Consider the following 20057-nt stretch of genomic DNA (forward strand, 5'->3'; position numbering starts at 1 on the left):
ATAAAGAACCAGGATTATTTTTGATAAGACCAATGGGGGAATACATTATATGGCAACAAAATGAGGCTCCATGTAAATGCAGATCAGAAAGGTCTTTTTTATGTCAGTGGTTTGCAGTGGGAAAAAAAGTACTCAGATCCTTTACTTATTAAGCTCTACCACAATGTAAAAAAATACTATGTCAAGTAAAAGTCCTTTCAAAATCGTATTATATAAGTATTGTCAGTAAAATGTCCCCAAACGTCAGAAGTACTTGGATGTCTCCTTTCAGCATTATACTATTATATTTATTGTATTATTACTGATGCATTAAAGAAATAACAATAAAACGGCTACAATCAATATTTTTTTTTTAACAACCTATGAAATGACGTGAACACATTGTGTCCATGTGAAAGGTTTCTCTGGTAGAGATGAACCTACAGAGAATTATCAGTTGAATCTGCTTCCTCTAAGTGGCCAAAAAAAGTTATTGCAGGCTTAAAGCTATGTAACATTGTGATGAACAAAACACCAGTTTGGTGTCACATCTCCATCATCATTATACTGACATTACCCGGTCCTAAGTATATTTGATAGTTATTGTTGTGACTCACTTCATGAATGTAATGTTCAAGCTAAATGCATTACACTAGACACTAGAGCTACTTTATATGTTTTATAGTCACGGTCATGTTCTAAACACACAGCCGGGGGAATAGCTTTGAGGAAAATAACACTTTTCAGATATACACCATTTTAAAAGATAACATTACAGACAGAAACCTCCCAGATGCACCCCTGCCCTACTGATCACAGCTGCACTTAAACCCACACCATGCTGACACTAATCTGACATTTCACAGCAGCTTTCATGCTTCTTCTAAATCAAATTTGATAACATCCAACCTGACTATCGATTTAAAAACCAAAGACCAAACGGCAAATATCGTTTCCCTATTTTTGTGTCTCAAGTTGGGGAAGAAAATAAATTAAGAGCTGCATGAAAAAAAACACAAGCCACAAGAGTGTGACAGGCAAAAACATTTTAATATAAAATACTGTTAAAGGCAAAAAGACTGCATTATTAGAGAGCGTCATTTTGTAATGATGCAAATGATTCACCTCTTGTTGACTTTCACGGTTGGCAAGACCATATACCTGCCAATTACTTTATGACATGGAAACAAACTTTACCTTCGTGAAAGTGCTTCATATAAAAATTAGTGGGTGTCATTGATCATTAAAAAACTATATACAAGTAAAGAAATTGAAATACAAAAACTAAAGTAATGTTATGCAACAAAATATTTCAAAAACCACAGAACAAAAATCTATGTGAATGGTCTTAAGTAGCACAATACATTTATATTTTTTTTTAGACAGGATTCTTCCGCACATCAATTAATGAATTGTTTGAACTCAGTTGTCCGATGTTGAGGCTGGAGTGCCGGGACTCCCTGCGAGACTTAACCACGGGCAGGGATGCCGGCCCGCCCCAGGACCCCATACCAGTTTGAACTACACGGTTAACAGGAACGTCCCCAGCTCCTCGAAGCCATAACTCCTCCATGATAGCAGGTTCCTCTGTGGGGAGAGAGGAGCGTCTCCACGTGGACGGGAGTGGGGTGTTCACCAGCTCACGCATTTCCTCCCTGGACCTGGAAGGTTTGTCAGACTGGCACGTCCCCCTGCCTCCTGGGCTGTCCTCAGGGCTGCGGCTCAGCTTCTCCATGCTGCCGATGCCTGCTGGTTTACCATCAGATGCCCCAACTGAAAGACAACACGCGTCAAAAGGACAGTTACCCCTATGTTCAACCAAGCGCGTCTGCGCAACGTTCCGCCATACCACACCGGGAGGGTCTCAGAAGCGGAACGTCTTGCCTGCCCGTCTAGCAGATTTTACTGTCTCTACAAGCTATGTGTAAAGTGTCTCGAGATAACTCGTTATGATTTGATACTATAAATAAATTGAATTGAACTCCATGCCTTCTCTTTTCTTGGCTGTGATGTCGTAATATGTTTTAGAGTTAGAAAATTAGAATTAGACTCTCTCTCTCCACCTCGACCGGCTACAACATTAATATTAATGTTATAGTAATAATAATCTAATAACTGGATAATATAGTGTATGAAACGGTTGCATTACAATTACTTTTTCCGCCATTTTATAAACCAAACGACTAATCGAGGAAAATAACAGAATAATGTCTAATGAAAAGAATGATTAGTTGTAGCCCAAATGTGCTGTGGTTATCTAGCCATACGAATGATTTGTTCTGCTACCACAGCAGCAGGCTGCAACTGAGCTAGCGACAGTGTGCCACAAAAATGGAGAGGAGGATGGAGATACAGTAGTTGCTGAGAATCGATTTAAAATGTGGATTTACCTGAGCATATGTGGAAGGTTATTTGCACTTAAGTCATTTTACCTTTAGCAAGAAGCAAAGTATGGCTTAATAACATGGATATCTGAAGCCATCGTGCTGCAAGCTGTAAACACAATGATTATGATAATCATAAATATTAAAAGCAACAAACACTTTGATGTAATAATACTTCTACCTTTAGCATGCTCCTTTGGCTGGTTGACTGAACCACAGATTTCCCTCAGTTTGTTACTCAGTTCCAGATTTGCTGCCTTGTAGTGGTTCAGCTCCTTGCTGAGGTTATGGATCCATCCTTCATACTGCCGCTGCCTTCCTGCCAGGCCCTCGTCTATTTGCTCTGTAGGGGCGGGAGGACACACACATAAGGGTGTGCAAATACTATTTGTTTCATAAGATGATTCATATTTTAATTTAATTTTAATTATTTAGAAAAATATGAAATGAATATTTGCTAGCACAAAACGGTCAATCACTTTAATCCAATTTATTTTCTACCTGTAAACCTAAAATATACCAAAGAGTGAGGAATTCATATAAAATAAAATAAATATATTTTAAGATTAGAACGCAAATTTCGTAAAAATATCACACTTTCTCTGTAGTCTACCGTTAGCTAGCTACCATAAATGTAGATTACCTTTAAAATGCCATATTTTCCCTCTGGGAAAGTACTTTAAAACGTTAATATATTGTTCAATTTAAATCATTTTCAAAATAAATAAATAAATAAATAAATACTCTATAAAAAGAGCCTTTCTTTGATGTCATATTTCAGTTTTTCAAGAATCGGTTTAGGAATTGGAATTGTTCAAATCCAAACAATACACAACCCTAATTTTAGGGCACAACATGCAGGAAACCCTTTTTACAAGGATAATAATTATTTTGTTGTTGTTAGAGGTGCGAATCACAAGGACTTTTTAAAGTCCTTGTGATTCGCACCTCGAAACTGCTGCAGTAAGAGCTGCACACTCCTCTCATGCTCCTTCTGCTGTTGTGTGAGCCGGCGGTCTGTGTCGAGTTGTGTGCGATCGAGGGCGTTCTCCAGCCACTGCACCAGCCTCTGCTGCTCATCCAGTTGCATTTCCAGCTCAGCCAGGGCGAGTTGTAGCTTACGCTCCTCCTCACGCAGAGACACCACCTACAGGATACACAAACACTCTTCAGCATACATCTTGGTGAGTTCAGACATGAAGTCTTACCCCGCAAGGTCTGACACTGCTTAGCTTTCTTATCAAGAGGGAACAAGTGTTGCCATTACTAATGGTTGATTAATGTCATTGATGTTTAAATGACATTAGTGTAGTGTTACCAATAGGGCTGGGTACCGAATTCAATACTTTTTAGGAACCGACCGAACTGCCTCTGAAATATTGAGTATTGAAAAATGCCTTGTCATTCAAGACTCAATTTCAATACCTAAGGAGTAAATCTCATCAGCGTCAGTGAGCCAATAAGCATGAAGTATGCTTCTACAAAGATCTAAGAATGCTTTTGATTGGCTGTTTAGCGTTACACGTCGTAGAGGCAGGCAGGAAAAACTACATTTAACGAGCTGAAAAATAAATGAAAAGATTTGTGCCGTAATGTTGTAATTTCTTTTGTTTTATAAAATTGGTATCAAAAAGTCGTTTAGGAACCGGTGTCGAAGTCACCGTATTGGTATCGGTATCCAACATTTTGGACCGATACCCAGCCCTAAACTGGCCAGCTTGTCTAATAAAAGTAGTACATATGGTAGGTGGGAACACAGTAAAAAAAAAAAAAGAAGAAGCAGAATCTCAGGTTGAGCGCACAGACCTTGTCGAAGTACTTGCACAGCAGAGCTCTGGTCTCAGATGCAGACAGGTAACTGAGTTTGGCCATAAGGTTCATCTCCCATTGGGAGAGCATGCTGGCAGAAGCCCTCAGCTGTCTCTGTCTCTGAGTGATGGCCTCATTTTTATACTCAATAGCTGCATCCAGAGCCTCGATTGCTTCGTCCAGCTGGAAAAGTGTTCGCTCCTCCTACAAATGAACAGATGGACTTAATGAGAATTTGACCACGAACATTCAGTCCCACACAGGTGATATCACAGCTTCCAGTGAGGATTTGTTAAAGCTTGACTCGTTTTCTAGTAAGTTCCTATTATTGCCATGTGACGTACAGTACATGCCAAAAGTTTGGACACACTTTCTCATTCAATGCGTTTCCTTTTATTTTTTTATGACTATTTACATTGTAGATTCTCACTGAAGGCATCAAAACTATGAATGAACACATATGGAATTATGTACTTAACAAAAAAGTGTGAAATAACTGAAAACATGTCTTATATTTTAGATTCTTCAAAGTAGCCACCCTTTGCTTTTTTTTATTAATAAGGGAAAAAATTCCACTAATTAACCCTGACAAAGCACACCTGTGAAGTGAAAACCATTTCAGGTGACTACCTCATGAAGCTCATTGAGAGAACACCAAGGGTTTGCAGCGCTATCAAAAAAAGCAAAGGGTGGCTACTTTGAGGAATCTAAAGTATAAGACATGTTTTCAGTTTTTTCACACTTTTTTGTTAAGTACATAATTCCATATGTGTTCATTCATAGTTTTGATGCCTTCAGTGAAAATCTACAATGTAAATAGTCATGAAAATAAAGAAACACATTGAATGAGAAGAACTTTTGGCCTGTACTGTACTTAATTCATGTTTGCTGCACAGCAACATCTCTCTTACTTTGAAATTAAATCTTGTTCAGCAACAATTTAAAATATGCTCAGCTCAGTGCTACGAAAACACAAAACACTGTTGCTGTTTGAACCCCAGAGTGATATCTGACCTCAGGTGACAGCAGGCTGCCCTGCCGCAGCTTATCGTCCAGCTCCACTCTCTGTTTAAGCAGTGAATCTTTCTCTTGACGGAGGTTGGAGATCTCCTGGCGAATCTGTTCGGAATCTTGAGCACTGCTGCTGCGAAGAAGACCATTCCTCTCACTCAACTCTCGCTCAAGTGACTCGATGCGCCCCGTAAGTGTCACCAGGTCTTTACTGAGGGCCTGGAGGGAAGAGGAATACAAAATATTCAGCATTTGCCCGTTTCCTGTGACAATGAATTGAGTTGTCTGTGGTGGTTAATACCTGACTGGAGCGGAGCCTCTTGGTCTCCAGTCCGCTGCGCTCCTGTAGCAGGGCTTCTTTCTTGGCCAGGATTTGCTCTCGTTTAGTGAGCTCTCCTTCCAGATCTTCCAGTTCTTTCCTCTGGTCCAGTACCCGCTCCATTTCCTCATCCAGCCAGCGCTTTTGGTCCTCAATCTTCTGCTCACAGGGTATCAAGACACAAAAGCCCACACGTCAGGCAGAAATAGAGACACAGACAGCACAAACTGAGGCTGCAAGGGGAGCAACAGCCCCACAAGTAAAATTATACGCATCTTTAGCTAAATGAATGAATTTATTGGTTGTAACCAAGGGGTAGGGTCAGAAGCTTCAGCTTATATCAGGCCCCCCCATCTCACATTTTTAAGAGTAACAAACAAATTGTCAAGGAAAAATTGACAAGACAAGAAAGATAAAATAAATTACAGAAAAAAACTAAAGAACATATACAGTTACCCAGATAACTTTCTACATACATGCATAGTGTGTTTGCATATGCATACATACGCTTACCTACATATATACATACATACACGCCTACATATACCCATATGGATCAGTACTTACAGTATATACAGTACATTGTCACCATAAGGTGAATAATATCCTAAATAATGATGATAACCATAATCATAATAATGATGTTCATCATCATCGTCATCACCACCACCATTATCAACATTCTCACAGAATAATAACTTATCTTGTGTCATGTCTTTTAACCCTTTTTTAAATTTGAAGACATTCCTAATATGTTTTAATTCATCTGGTAATGCGTTCCATAACTTCACGCCACAGACAGATATGCACCTGCTTTTCATCACTGTGTTACAGGTACATTTGTATGTTGGGAGGAAGTAGGTTATGACAAATAAAATGACAAATTCTTCATCAAACCATTGTGTGACTAATTTTCTTTTGGGATTCAAAGCAGTTGGTTTTCTATAAATTCAAAGTTGGAAGCCATACATTCTCCTTGAGATTCTTGTCCCACCTGTTGTTCTTCCAAAGAGATGACAGAGCCGTTACTGCCGCTGCGTCTCTGCCTCTGGAAGGCAGCGACCTCCTCCGTCTTTATTCTTAGGATCTTTTGCTGCTGCTCATTCTTTATCTCAAGTTCCTACAGAAGGGATGGAAAGGAAGATAAAAGGTAAATTACAGGATTAGTATGGAAGAAATCTATATCTGACTAAAATGTATAAATGCATTTGGCCCTCATACTGTATTTTCCTTAAAACCATTGCCAGACATTTGGACTTGTGGAAGAAACGTCATTTGCAATAAATGGAGTTTGGTTCTAAATTCACTCAATCAGGTTCAGAAGCAATGGCTATAACCAGAAATCTATGGCTTGGCAAACATTGGCTTTGAATTTACAGTGATAAAGTCGTCGGAGTCATGGAACCTGCTAGGTGTTCCCTGCAACTGCAAAGTCAAGTTTTGTGAAATATTTGGGACTGGCTAATTGTCAGAATGACTTAAATGAGCTTATGTTTTCCGCTAAAAGAAAGCATTATGTGATATTGTCCACGTAACTGCATACATAGAGAAACAGGATTTCTAATTCAGTTTTTAAAGATATGGCTGCCACTCTGCTGAATTGGCCTGACGTACCTTTACTCTGTGAGTTCTTCTTTGCATCTCGCTCTCCAGACGTCGTTTCTGCTGACTTTCATGGCGCAGCCGTTTTTGTAGCTGCTCCTGCTGCTGCCTCATACTCTGGACACTTAGCTCCAGCTCTAACACACGGCGTTCGCTCTGGGCAGGCAGGTTAGCGAGACGAGCGGTATCCCTCTGACGCTGACTGAGAACCTAACACGAAACCATACACAATTTCCTTTGTGAGAAGTTCAAAGGTACAGGTCCAAAAGGTCTCATGTATAAAAGTATAACTTTAGAACAGTTTTGTTGTTAATCACATATCAGGGAAAGAACATGGGTTTAAAATAGTATCTTAGATGCACAAAAATATTCTTTCAGATGCCACACAAATCAGCATCGCTAATTCTCTAGTTGTCTGTTGCCTATGTGCTATTAGGCATGAATACAGAGGTGTGGCAGGCAAACCTGAACTTTGCTCTGAGCAGCAGCTATCTTCCTGCGACATTCCTGTGCTCTGGTCTTGTCCGTCGTGCTGATCTCTCTTTCTTGCCTCTCTAGATCCTGCAGCTGCCGTTGAGCCTCCTGCAGCTCCTGCCGAGCCTGCACAGCTTCACTCTCCAGAGCCGTGATTTTATGGCTATACTGCCTGTTCAGGGCCTGAGCATCCTTACCTAAAAAAAACTGATGTTTAAAAGAGAACCTTTATTTGGAAAAGATGCAGCTAAGGAAGGGTAACAATATCAAAATTGCTACCTGTTTTGACCAGCTCCTTGATAAGTTCTTCCTTCATACGGATGGTGACAGACAGCTCCCTGATCTTCTGCTGTGCCTGAAAAAGTCCCAACTCTGAAACGCCTTCGAAACCTTTCAGACTTTCACGCACAGATGTCTCCCCAGTACTGGAGTTGGCTACACAGAGATTTGAGACAATACACAGGAGGTCAGCAGGGTGGTACAATGAGGAAAGGGACAGAGCTTCAAGACAACGGCCAAGATTCAAGCCCTCGTGTTTGATCCTCCCTAAGTACCAACACAGATCAGTACTCCCTGTTTGACTCTCACCCTCTAATAATGTGAACCTTGGACCATAGAGTAGAGACTAAAACCAGCCAACAAAAGCATACTGAACCGATTTTAAGAGGCTAAGATTACCCTGAATCTATCAGGACAACATGTAACTGAATGCAAAAGGAACCAAAACACAATAAAAAGCTATATTAATGTTTTATCCCACATGTGGCTGGTGACTCTGAAAAATGACTATGCAAACCTGGAAAATCAGAGTTCACTCAGTTCACCACAGACTGCGTGCCTAAACATCGGCAGAGCAACACTGTCGCAACTTCTCCACAAACACATGTTGCACCACAGGAGAGTGCTGTGTAGGCTGCTAAAAGATTTTAAACATGTGACATGTTCAGGGGGGGACAAATAGCCACTTATGCTGTTTAATTGAAAAAACTGTGTGAATGTTTCTCAATGTGTGAACATGTAAATTAATCAATAATTGGATTTGTGCATAAATTATTTCAATAGCAGATACACAAACAATTTGGGAATTACCTGAGTCCTAACAAAAAACAACAATGCCCCTCCCAATCAATACTCCTTCATCTATTTGTAACACATTAGGTTGTTAGACTTACATGCTTTTCTGGCTAAACAGGGGTGCTGGTCTGGCTCATGCAGAGATATGAGCCCTCTACCACCAACTGCTAGTCCTCCTGACAGCATGTCCCTCTTGGTCCAGGTCAGGTTCACCTGTCTGACAGAACCATTAGCATTACATTACATACATTTCACACATGACAACTGCTCATGTCTGTCAATTTAAATAGCGTAAGCTACAAGCTATGAGTTCTATAAACACAACATACTTGCGTCTCTCTTGGCTGAGGTGTGAATGACTGCCCTCTTCTTCTGTATCCTGCATTTCTGCTCCTCCTGTGACATCCTGGTCCTCATAGAGGCCACCATACTGATCACCACAAAGCCCATTACTAACCTGTAAGCGTGCGTGCGTGCACGCGCACACACACACACACACACACACACACACACACACACACACACACACACACACACACACACACACACACACACACACACACACACACACACACACACACACACACACACACACCAGACACCACGTAAAGCAAAATGTACGCTACAATATATTCTGCTTATGTGGGTAAACATTACATTGGATCTGTATAAAGATGATAGTAAAAACAAGCTAAAATAAATTGTGCATCTTAAACAGATTTGTCTTACTTTTTGGTGTGTATTTTTTAATAAGAAGGTGTTTCTGGTTAGTATGTGCTCATCCTATTGACAAGCCTGCACCTCCATTTCTTACCACTTTTTGAACTTTTAAATCCACCCAACCCCACAGGCTAATAAAATAGCTGGACGGTCACCTGACTGTATGTGCCTCCATTCTGACAGTGTTGCATGGAGCCCATAGGGGCTGTGTGTGGCCGCGGCCTCAAGTTAAGGCCCAGGCCCATCAGCCCTGGAGTAGACAGCAGACACTGCAGCTCCACTATCAAGTCCTGTTGCTCCTGCAGCTTATCACTCTGAAACAAAAGGAAAGCAATTCAATGCGTAACATACAGTATCAGCTAAGGCAACGAACATAACCTGCGACAACGCATATTAGAGATGAATGTGGCTTGCCATGATTAAACTGTGAAACACTGCACTTATGGAAAAGACAATAATAGAATTCCATTGCGTCTCACCTGCTGCTTGTATTGCTCCATAGCATCCTCCAGAGCTGCTAAAAAGTCGGAGTTCTCGCCCTCCAGCCGCTGAATCTGTGCTTGAAGCAGCATAATACTATCCTCTTTCTCTCCATGCTCATGGCCCCACCTCTCCTCCACAGCCTCTGGATCCTGGGTAACATTTTTCATAACGCATATAACACTTTTATGAACATATCAGTGCTGGGTGCCTGAAGTTCTGACTAAAACCTCTTTAAATATTTCCTTGTGAGTGTGGAAGAGAAAAACCTGGTTCCTCTCAGAGGGTCTTCCTCTCCTTAACGTAACACTGTCTTCAGTGGAGCTGTTCTCGATGCCGCTGTCTGGTCCTGAGGCAGTGGTCAGTCCACTCCGCTCCTCCTCCACGGAGCACAGCCACTCCTTCACTCTCAGACTCTGTTCGGCAGTCAGAGCCCCTTCACTCTGCAGCTCCCGCAGCAACCTGTGATATATAATTATAGAAAATATGAAGGAAGGAAGCATCAATGCTTCCTAAACTTAAACTAATGAAAAGTAAACAAAATACACATCTCACGGTCAGGAGAGAGACCTGAGAGACACTCCACTGAATGAAGCCTGACATAGATGATACCGCCTATAGCTTTATGCCAACAAACTCCAGTGTTCACCAGAGAGCGTGTCATGTATTCGTCTCAGCTCCTCAAGCTAACAAACCAGTTTGAACACGGAAACATGTCCCCGGCAATTTACTTCTCGTCAGCAGTGAGCTGCACTCTAAAATACATGGGGAATGCTGATCGCAATGAAGAAATATGTCAATGCAATGGCTTTTATGTATTTTTAATAGTTTTTTAATGGAGTAGAGTTGTATTACACACAGATATGAGCTACTCTATATTAGGTTTTGGCTAAACAGATACTGTAATAATTGTAAATTTGTTGTGGGTTTTGGCCTTTTTAAGGATTTGTAGATTGAAAAAAAAAACAATAAAAGTAACACCAGTATTCTTCTTTAAACTGAGTGAAAATCCTCAAATTTATGCTAGCAATTGGATTTCATTTGGCTCAGTGGAATTAGGAAAGTTCATATTATGGTCGTGGTTTGCTTGAACATTAAGTATTAGCAATAGAGTCAGAAAAGGACATGCACAATTAAAAATGATGAAGACTACATTTAACTTGATTAATCAATGTGCTTTAACCTGTAAGCAGTGTCTGTACACGTCCTATAGTGGGCGCTCTGGGCTTGCAATCTGCTGATCTCTCCCTCGCCAAGTCGAGGTCTTCTGTTTGCATCAGCGTGAGAAATGATGCGGGTCTCTGAACGCTGGCGGTTTTCCAGGGCTCGGCGAAGGGCCTTGATTTGCTGCTCCAGCCCCTCCACCCGATCTGGCTCACGCTTGCAGTTGACCGTTGCCCGGTTCTGAATGTTTCTGGCCCTTGTTGCATAGTTTAGTGTATTCAGGCTCTCGTCAAAGTCTGAGGAAGATGGGCTGATGCAGGCAATCATCAGTGTTTTTGAATTTCCTCCCAAAGAGTCTTTTAGGATCCTAGGTGAAACAAGGATTATATGAATTAAACCAAAGAGACATTTTACACAAATTTCTGTTCAAGTGGTATGCTGCAGTATCTCATGAGCTTATTAAAAATGTACCTTGTGATTTTAGAATCTCTGTATGGTATGTGAGAGCCTTTCCTCTTAGGGTCCCCCAGTGCCCCAATAACATTTCCCAGAGCCAGAAGACCGCTGTTAATCTGGATACTCTCTTTCAGTCTCTCTCCAGTGTTCCCCGTCTTTAAGATGCGCTCTGACCCCGCAAGGTCAACAAAGTGGAACTTGGAAGACAACATTTGTGGTCCAGGATTTGTAGCGGTCCCATAAAGGCGAGAGCTTCCCCGACGCTGGTCCATATACACAGTAAAAATGGTGTGTGACCGGCTGGAGTTTGGATTCATCTGGGTTGCACCAGTGTGCCTGGCTGTGTTTCCTGACTCTAGTAAACTCAACACCTCATCAAGACCCTCCACCTCGCACTCCTTTACGCCACACAAAACTATGAGTCACAGAGACAAAAACATAAAATGCAAATTCATACATATACAAACCACTTAAGTAAAATGCTGCATAATAATAACAATATCTTAACCACAAAAGACATGCTTAAAGACAAACTAGGTGGCCTATTCCATACCAATGTTGCCTTTATCCTCCCGGATGTGGATGTCCTTGCTGGCGGTCTCCACCTCCAGTAAGTCCTTGAACTCCTCTTTGTAGACCTCCAGATAGGAGACTCGAACAGAGAAGTCTGTGAGGTCATTTTCATCTAGAAGCTTGAAGACATCTGCAACAGCCCTGGGGATTATACCCTGCTCCTCATCTCTAAAGGAACCTAAAAACACAATTAAAACATGAATAATTGAATGCAACTGGCTTGTTACGGTAAAGCTTGATTAGAGCACAGGGTGTACTGTCCAACTGATGAATGCTGTACTTTTTTTCTGATCTTGCTTTCTTTTGATTCGTCTTATGCAAAAGGAGCTAACCTTAAACTTAGTTTTTAATACAGGATAAACTGAGCTAACAACAACTGAAATGGCCAATGGAAGAAAAGATCAAATAAATAACTTACAAATATTAGCTTCTCCAATGGTGTAAGTCTTGCCTGAGCCTGTCTGCCCATAGGCAAAGACTGTAGCATTGAAACCTTGAAAGAAGGCATCTATGAGTGGCTGAACAGACAAAGAATAAACCTCCTCTTGACAGCGAGTTTCTTCAAATAGGTAGTCACAAAGGAAGTGCCGGTCGTGGCCCAGAGTAACACGACACAGCTCCGAGTCCACTGTAATACAGCTCTCGTGGCAATGTAAAAGCTCTTTAGGCAGGAGGGGACGCACTCGAACAGCTACTTGCACTGCAGAATAATCGCCTCTGCCTTGACCACTGGGCACTTTGGGAGACATTTCTGCTACACCACTGGAGCTCTTCTGTGTTCCTCTGCTACGTATGGATCATCTTTGGGCCACTAGAGGGAATAGAAATCACCTGTCACCAGTTTGTTTTTTTCTTTTTCTAAATCTCATGTAATCTGGCTGAAGGATGTAATATGGCTACAAGTCAGAATGTGATTGATTACATGATAAGGCAATTAACCCACCTAGCAGCTCAAACATGATTTTTGTACAGGTAGGCAACTATTTTTGCCATAAACCCATATTGTACAACACACTTTAACATAGGAGAGGGTGATATACAAATATATACAATATCAATAATATACAACCAGTGGTGGAATGTTACGAAGTACATTTATTCAAGTATTGTACTTAAGTAAACATTACACAATTAAAGACTTAGTTGATTGACAGTAACTGTTTGGATTGTTTCCAGTTGTGTTTTTCTGCATTGAGTACTTTTATTTTTAATATTTTAAGTACATTTACCTCATGACACTTACATACTTTTACTAAAGTAACATTTCCAATGCAGAACTTTTACTTGTAGCAGAGTAGTTTTACAGTGTGGTATTAGTAGCCTACTTTTACTCAAGTAAAGGATCTGAATACTTCTTCCACCACTGTATACAACATATTTGTGATATATTAACTATTCTGAAAAGTAGAAACTGCTATGGTAGATAAAATAACCCAAAAAGCAAATTTAATACCTGACAAATCAAGATACTTTATTGCATTAATGTTAAAAAAAATAAAAAATAAAAAAGTTGCCATAGAGCGTGGCCTGGCTCATTGGTTTCAGAGATAACGAAGAGACAGCTACCTCTGTATATACGGTATGGCAAAATCTCCCTTTAAAACTCAACACATCCTGGAGCTGCTTTATCAAAAACCTTTAAGTGAAATTAACTGACCTAAAAAGATATGACACATACATTTGACTTTTAAGACTATTTACAGAGGTGGCACTTCATGTATTTAGCTAGGACCTGGATAGGCCAGTCCCGAACTAGGCAACCCTTCTTGCGCTTAACATTATTTTAAACACAGCACCCTACCAACTCATTTTGGTGGGGTTGATATACAATACATCAAAGTTAAGGACCCCTAAACTGACACAAAGTACAGTAGACCTCCATAGATTGTGTCTCATCTGATAGGATTTTTGCTTAGAAGTTTTGTTACAGGGGCGGCCTCTAGCTCACCCAGTAAGAGCGATCGCCCCATGTTGGCTGAGTCCTGCAGCAGTGTGGATTCGAATCAGACCTGCTGCCCTTTGCTGCAGGTTATCCCCCATCTCTCTCCCCCTTTCATATCTATCCACTGTCACTTCAGAATAAAGGGAAAAGCCCCAAAAAAATAATCTTAAAAAAAAAAAGATACAGAAAGTGTATGAAACCCATGATCAAAATAGTCATACATTCTGTCATTGTGTTACCTATGGATGTTACTTGAGGACTATACGTTAATGCTGCCTTTTTTTTAAATCAAGTAACTGTTCATTTCTTACACTGCACTATAACTTTTATTCTTGTATTTTATACCTTTCTTATTCTATTTTAGCTGTTTTATATGATCTTTAATTAATTTTTTTAACTACTGTTTACACTTTGAAATTGCCTTGTTGCTGAAAGGCTGCCTTGCCCTATTGTGAAAATAAAGTATTCCAATTTTGATGCGGACCCTCTGGAACCCCCTCAATGACCCCTGGGGGTCCCCGGTCCCCACATTGGGAATCACTGCTATAAAGTAAGTTAAAGTTAACTTATTGTGGCCATGTTAGCAAGATGCAGTTAGCTAACCGAGGCCCCGTTACCACAGTTTAACGAAGTAAACACGTTAGGTACCGTTTTCCATAAGAAACACACGCATCTAGCTAGCTAGGCTTTTTCTAAATCTTCCTTAACAAGAAGCTTCCCCAAATCTTACACGCTAGCTAGCTAAGCTAAAGTTAGCAAGTTAGCCAGCCGTCCGAACAACAACATCAAAGCATGAGGATGAGGCTGGATATCGTTATCTAGAAGTGCTACTAAGCTACATTATCCTGTAAGAAATGGCTAACGTTAAACATCATGCATTGACTGGGTAAGTTCTCGTAACCGCTACCAGTTAACACAACTTACTTTAATGTGGCAGAAGTTACACTAGGATGGATTCAGGATAACACTGGAGGTATTTTTTCCTTTTGTTTTTTTTAGTGTGGAAGTTGAGGGGCTGGCAGGGGGGAGGAGCCCAAAAGTTTGGGCTGGATTTTGGGTGTGGTCTTGAAAGCATCATGGCTGAGAGGGCTCAATGCAAAAACTAGTGCGTTATATATAACCTGTAGAGCTACAGAATTTAACACTATACAGATAATTACTACATAGTTAGTAGGACCCCATTGAAATTCATTTTTTTTCTTCTTTTTCCTTCTGATTATTATTATTATTCTGTCTTTGAGCGCAGAAATGAGGTGCTTGGGCTACTTAAAAAGTTGTAAAAATTGGTACTGTCAGACATTTTTGCGATCTGATATGGGTCTCAGCAGCGTCGTACGACAGCATCCATTCTCATCCTCACTCTTCATATTCAACTAGCCTACTCAGACACAAAAACAGTTCTGACAATTACACAATTAGTCTGTGGAAGCCAGGCATATAAATATGTAAAATCTGCATGTGCATGGTTAGTACAGTAACTGGAATCAAACAAATACAAATGTTTTCAAATCACAGTCCCTTGTGTATATGTAAGCATCCACACAAAGAGTCCAGTGAGTAGTAGCCTACATTTTGAATATTAAGGCAGACTGTGAGTTGTTGTCTGTGGAGTATACTTATAACAACAAAATCACTAGTCTTCCAAAGCATTCAAAATTTGCTGTTGACATTACTTCTGTTTAAAAAACACGATTTCATCCTTAAAAAGGGAGAAAAAAGGAAATATTGTTAGCAAAATATTTATGAACATTATGATTTGAGTTCTTGCCTGTTCTGTGTTCACATTCACTCACCTCTAATACCTAATAGTTCACCTACCAGTCTTCAGTGTCTGGGCATCCATATGGATTTCTGAAAATCATTTAATCTCACCTGCCTGTGCTGTTCCTCTGTGTAGTCAGCTATCTGTCAGTCAGGCCACTACGAGCTGAGCGGTCTGGTGTTGTGTCCTTTATAGAGCAGCTCAGTGACAAGGGACCCGACAGCATCTTGACGTCACAAGCCTAGAGCCCTAAATGCTACTATACTTTAACCCTGGCACTTTCAGTCACATTACCTTTGTGCACCTATGATATATAACACTCCACATATCTAAAAAATAAAATAATAACCTATATTAATGGGTGTCGGCTTGACTGCTGCCGTGTGAAAGTTAGGTGTCCTTGCCAATCAATGTTCTCTGTCATCACACTTCATATCCAATCATCACCTAACCTTTGTCCTGTGGGTAGGCAGGTTCAAACACAAAGGCATGTAGTGCTCAAACTTGATCTGTGATTGAGTGACATACTGTGTGCACCATGATGCTGGAAGGGTAGAAATTAAAGCCAGGCCTCTGACCACATACACTACTGTTAATGAAGGTCGCAGCAAGGTTTAGCCATTGGGTATCTAATTGAACTTGTAGTGTGACTTCATTTCATTATCAGTGCCATGTTCAGTCAGACTAAATCGATGCACCTTCCTCTCACGTGATACAGTAAGTGATTGTATTGGGACTGTGATGCGATCCTTCATGATCACAAATATAATAAGAGAACAATGATGTTGACAAGATGAAAATTCATAAAAAAATATGAAAGATGACATAAATGAGAACAGTAAAATTAAGTACAGTTTATATCAATCTTCAGCTATATAAAACTATAAATAGTGAACAGTTTTGACAGTGACAAAAGAGACTTGAGGACAATCATCAAAAAGGACACACCAACACTTATTTGAAATGACTGATATTTTTCTGCACCAAGACCTTTGATCAAAAGTCTGTTATTTGTGATTATTAACAGTGATGTGGCACCTCTCTCTCCATCCCACGGGCCTGCCACCTGTGGGAGGAACCGCTGGGGTCGGGTGCGCTGCCACATGGGTGGCGGTGAAGGTCAGGGGCCTCGACGGACCAGACCCGGGCGGCAGAGGCTGGGTGTGGGGATGTGGAATGTCACCTCTCTGTGGGGGAAGGAGTCGGAACTTGTGTGGGAGGTGGAGCTCTACCACTTGGATCTGGTGGGGCTTACCTCTACGCACAGTCTCGGTTCTGGAACCATGCTCCTGGATAGGGATTGGACTCTTTTCTTCTCTGGAGTTGCCCAGGGTGTGAGGCGCCGGGCGGGTGTGGGGATACTCACAAGCCCCAGCTGAGCGCCGCTACGTTGGAGTTTACCCCGGTGGACGAGAGGGTCGCCCCCCTACGCCTGCGGGTTGTGTGGGGACTCTGACTGTTGTTTGTGCATATGCACCAAACAAAAGTTTGGAGTATTCGGCCTTCTTGGAGACCTTGAATGGAGTCCTGTATGGGGCTCCAGTGGGGGACTTCAACGCGCACGTGGGCAATGATGGAGATACATGGAGAGGCGTGATTGGGAGGAACGGCCTCCCTGATCTAAACCAGGGTGGTTGTCTGTTGTTGGACTTCTGTACTAGTCATGGATTGTCTATAACAAACACCATGTTCGAACATAGGGATGCTCATAAGTGTACTTGGTATTGCAAGGTATCGAAGGGCCCGAAGGGCTGCAGCCTCTGCCGTAAAAGAGGCAAAGCAGCGGGTGTCGGAGAAGTTCGGAGAAGACATGGAGAAGGACTTTCGGTCGGCACCAAGGTGCTTCTGGAAAACCATTCGCCACCTCAGGAGGGGGAAGCGGGGAACCATTCAAGCTGTACAGTAAGGATGGGACGCTGACCTCAACTGAGGAGGTAATAGGGTGGTGGAAGGAGCACTTTGAGGAACTCCTAAATCAAGCTAATACACCCTCTATGTTAGAGGCAGAGCTGGAGGATGATAGGGAATTGTCATCAATTTCCCTGGTGGAAGTCGCTGAGGTAGTTAAACAACTCCACAGTGGCAAAGCTCCAGGGATTGATGAGATCTGTCCAGAAATGCTGAAAGCTCTGGATGTGGAGGGGCTGTCTTGGTTGACATGCCTCTTCAACATTGCGTGGAAGTCTGGGACAGTGCCAAAGGAGTGGCAGACCGGGGTGGTGGTTCCCCTTTTCAAAAAGGGGGACCAGAGGGTGTGTGCCAATTACAGGGGTATCACACTTCTCAGCCTCCCTGGTAAAGTCTACTCCAAAGTGCTGGAAAGAAGGGTTCGGCCGATAGTTGAACCTCGGGTTGAAGAGGAACAATGCGGATTCCGTCCTGGTCGTGGAACAACGGATCAGATCTTCACTCTCTGCACCTTCACTTCACCGCTGCGGGAGTATGGGGTGAGGGGGTCCCTTCTCAGGGCCATCCAATCTCTGTATGACCAAAGCGAGAGCTGTGTCCGTGTTCTCTGCAGTAAGTCGGACTCGTTTCATGTGAGGGTTGGCCTCCACCAGGGCTGCGCTTTGTCACCAATCCTGTTTGTAGTATTTATGGACAGGATATCGAAGGGGTAGTCGGGGTGGGGAGGGATTGCAGTTCGGTGGGCTGGGGATCTCATTGCTGCTTTTTGCAGATGATGTGGTCCTGATGGCATCATCGGCCAGTGACCTTCAGCACTCACTGGATCGGTTCGCTGCCGAGTGTGAAGCGGCTGGGATGAGGCTCAGCACCTCTAAATCTGAGGCCATTGTTCTCAGCAGGAAACCGATGGAGTGCCTTCTCCAGGTAGGGAATGAGTCCTTACCCCAAATGAAGGAGTTTAAATACCTTGGGGTCTTGTTCGCGAGTGAGGAGACAATGGAGCGGAAGATTGGTTGGAGAATTGGTGCAGCAGGTGCGGTATTACATTAAATTTATCACACCATTGTGATGAAAAGAGAGCTGAGCCAGAAGGCAAAGCTCTCGATCTACCAGTCAGTTTTCGTTCCTACCCTCACCTATGGTCATGAAGGCTGGCTCATGACCAAGAGAATGAGATCCAGGGTACAAGCAGCCAAAATGGGTTTCCTCAGGAGAGTAGCTGGCCTCTCCCTTAGAGATAGGGAGAGAAGCACAGTCATCCGTGAGGAGCTCGGAGTAGAGCCGCTGCTCCTTCGCGTCGAAAGGAGCCAGTTGAGGTGGTTCGGGCATCTGGTAAGGATGACCCCTGGGCGCGTCCAGCTGGGAGGAGGCCTCGGGGAAGACCCAGGACTAGGTGGAGGGATTATATCTCCAACCTGGCCTGGGAACGCCTCGGGATTCCCCAGTCGGAGCTGATTAATGTGGCTTGGGAAAGGGAAGTTTGGGGTCCCCTGCTGGAGCTGCTCCCCCCGCGACCTGACACCGGATAAGCGGACAAAGATGGATGGATGGATGTTTAAATATACGAAGCTGTGAGCCAAAATGTTTCACCCTATCAGAATAGCCTTGAAGATGTAAATGAAAGAGCCAACTTGTGTATAACATTTAGTCATGAATTTAATTGACTCATCCCTGAAACGTGCACAAAACAGAGCTTCACTGATAGTTATACATGGTCAAGGAAAGGACAGAATCCAGCTTTCTTGTAAAGTGTCCATTTTTCTTTCCAGTACCATTACGCCAGAATTTGAAGTAGAGTAAGACCTCTTCTTGCAGCTCTCCCCTCTCTGTTGCACAGGCATATGCTTGCGCAGAACAGGAAAGTAGACTAGGGAATCTTTCTCTCTCTGTAAGGACCTGTGATTGGCCAAAGTCTCTCATCAGGCCCAGACATATTATCTAAAGCCTGAAAACAGAGCCAAGAGGAGATGCAGAAGTCTAGGTTTCTCTCAGACCACTTGAATTACAATATGTTGAAAAGTTATTATAGAATTTTTGCCCAACGATGAAAAAAATAAACTGCCTACCACAGCTTGAACAAATAACCCCAATTTAAAGTGATGGTTCGGAGTAATTTCACCCTAGGGTCCTTTGCACCATGACCTCGAGCCAAACACCCCCCCCAGAAGCTTTTTTCACCTGGGTCTAACATTGGGAGAGTTAGCGTAGTGTAGTGTTATCAGCTGAATAGCTTAGCGCAGGGGCTAATGGGCTAATGGTTTGTATCTCGTAAATGACCCCACTAATAATGCCCGAAATGATACCAAACGTCTACACTAGTACATATAGGTTATGTACTCATAAAACGATGGATTGGAAAGTTTGTAAGTACACCAGAAGTTTATGAACACTTGCCTGCTC

The 20057-nt window shown here is 42.2% G+C and overlaps 1 protein-coding gene across 1 annotated transcript; it reads right to left on the reverse strand.

The window, feature by feature from the left end:
• Positions 1 to 1010: 1010 nt before the first annotated feature.
• Positions 1011 to 15011, reverse strand: kif7 (kinesin family member 7). The gene is made up of 20 exons (XM_039795622.1): positions 14912 to 15011; positions 12464 to 12856; positions 12026 to 12223; positions 11488 to 11887; positions 11036 to 11383; positions 10122 to 10314; positions 9852 to 10004; positions 9528 to 9686; positions 8982 to 9109; positions 8751 to 8869; positions 7858 to 8013; positions 7570 to 7775; positions 7117 to 7314; positions 6497 to 6622; positions 5485 to 5661; positions 5187 to 5402; positions 4170 to 4376; positions 3312 to 3510; positions 2545 to 2706; positions 1011 to 1752 (listed from the first exon to the last, which is right to left on the reverse strand). Exons 2-20 carry the CDS (start codon positions 12792 to 12794, stop codon positions 1358 to 1360), a joined length of 4071 nt encoding a protein of 1356 aa, XP_039651556.1. The 5' UTR covers positions 12795 to 12856; positions 14912 to 15011; the 3' UTR covers positions 1011 to 1357.
• Positions 15012 to 20057: the final 5046 nt, after the last annotated feature.

Source organism: Perca fluviatilis, chromosome 3 (genome assembly GCF_010015445.1).
Source record: "Perca fluviatilis chromosome 3, GENO_Pfluv_1.0, whole genome shotgun sequence".
NCBI lineage: Eukaryota > Metazoa > Chordata > Actinopteri > Perciformes > Percidae > Perca > Perca fluviatilis.

Bases quoted from the DNA above. Each gene is read 5' to 3' on its own strand.
- kif7 (XM_039795622.1), bottom strand. From the start codon at position 12,794: ATGTCTCCCAAAGTGCCCAGTGGTCAAGGCAGAGGCGATTATTCTGCA. The intron at 8,870-8,981 runs GTATGTTGTGTT...TGGTTCTGTCAG, and splicing joins CTCAGCCAAGAGAGACGCAA to ACAGGTGAACCTGACCTGGA. The intron at 6,623-7,116 runs GTACGTCAGGCC...TCCCTTCTGTAG, and splicing joins GAAGAACTCACAGAGTAAAG to GAACTTGAGATAAAGAATGA.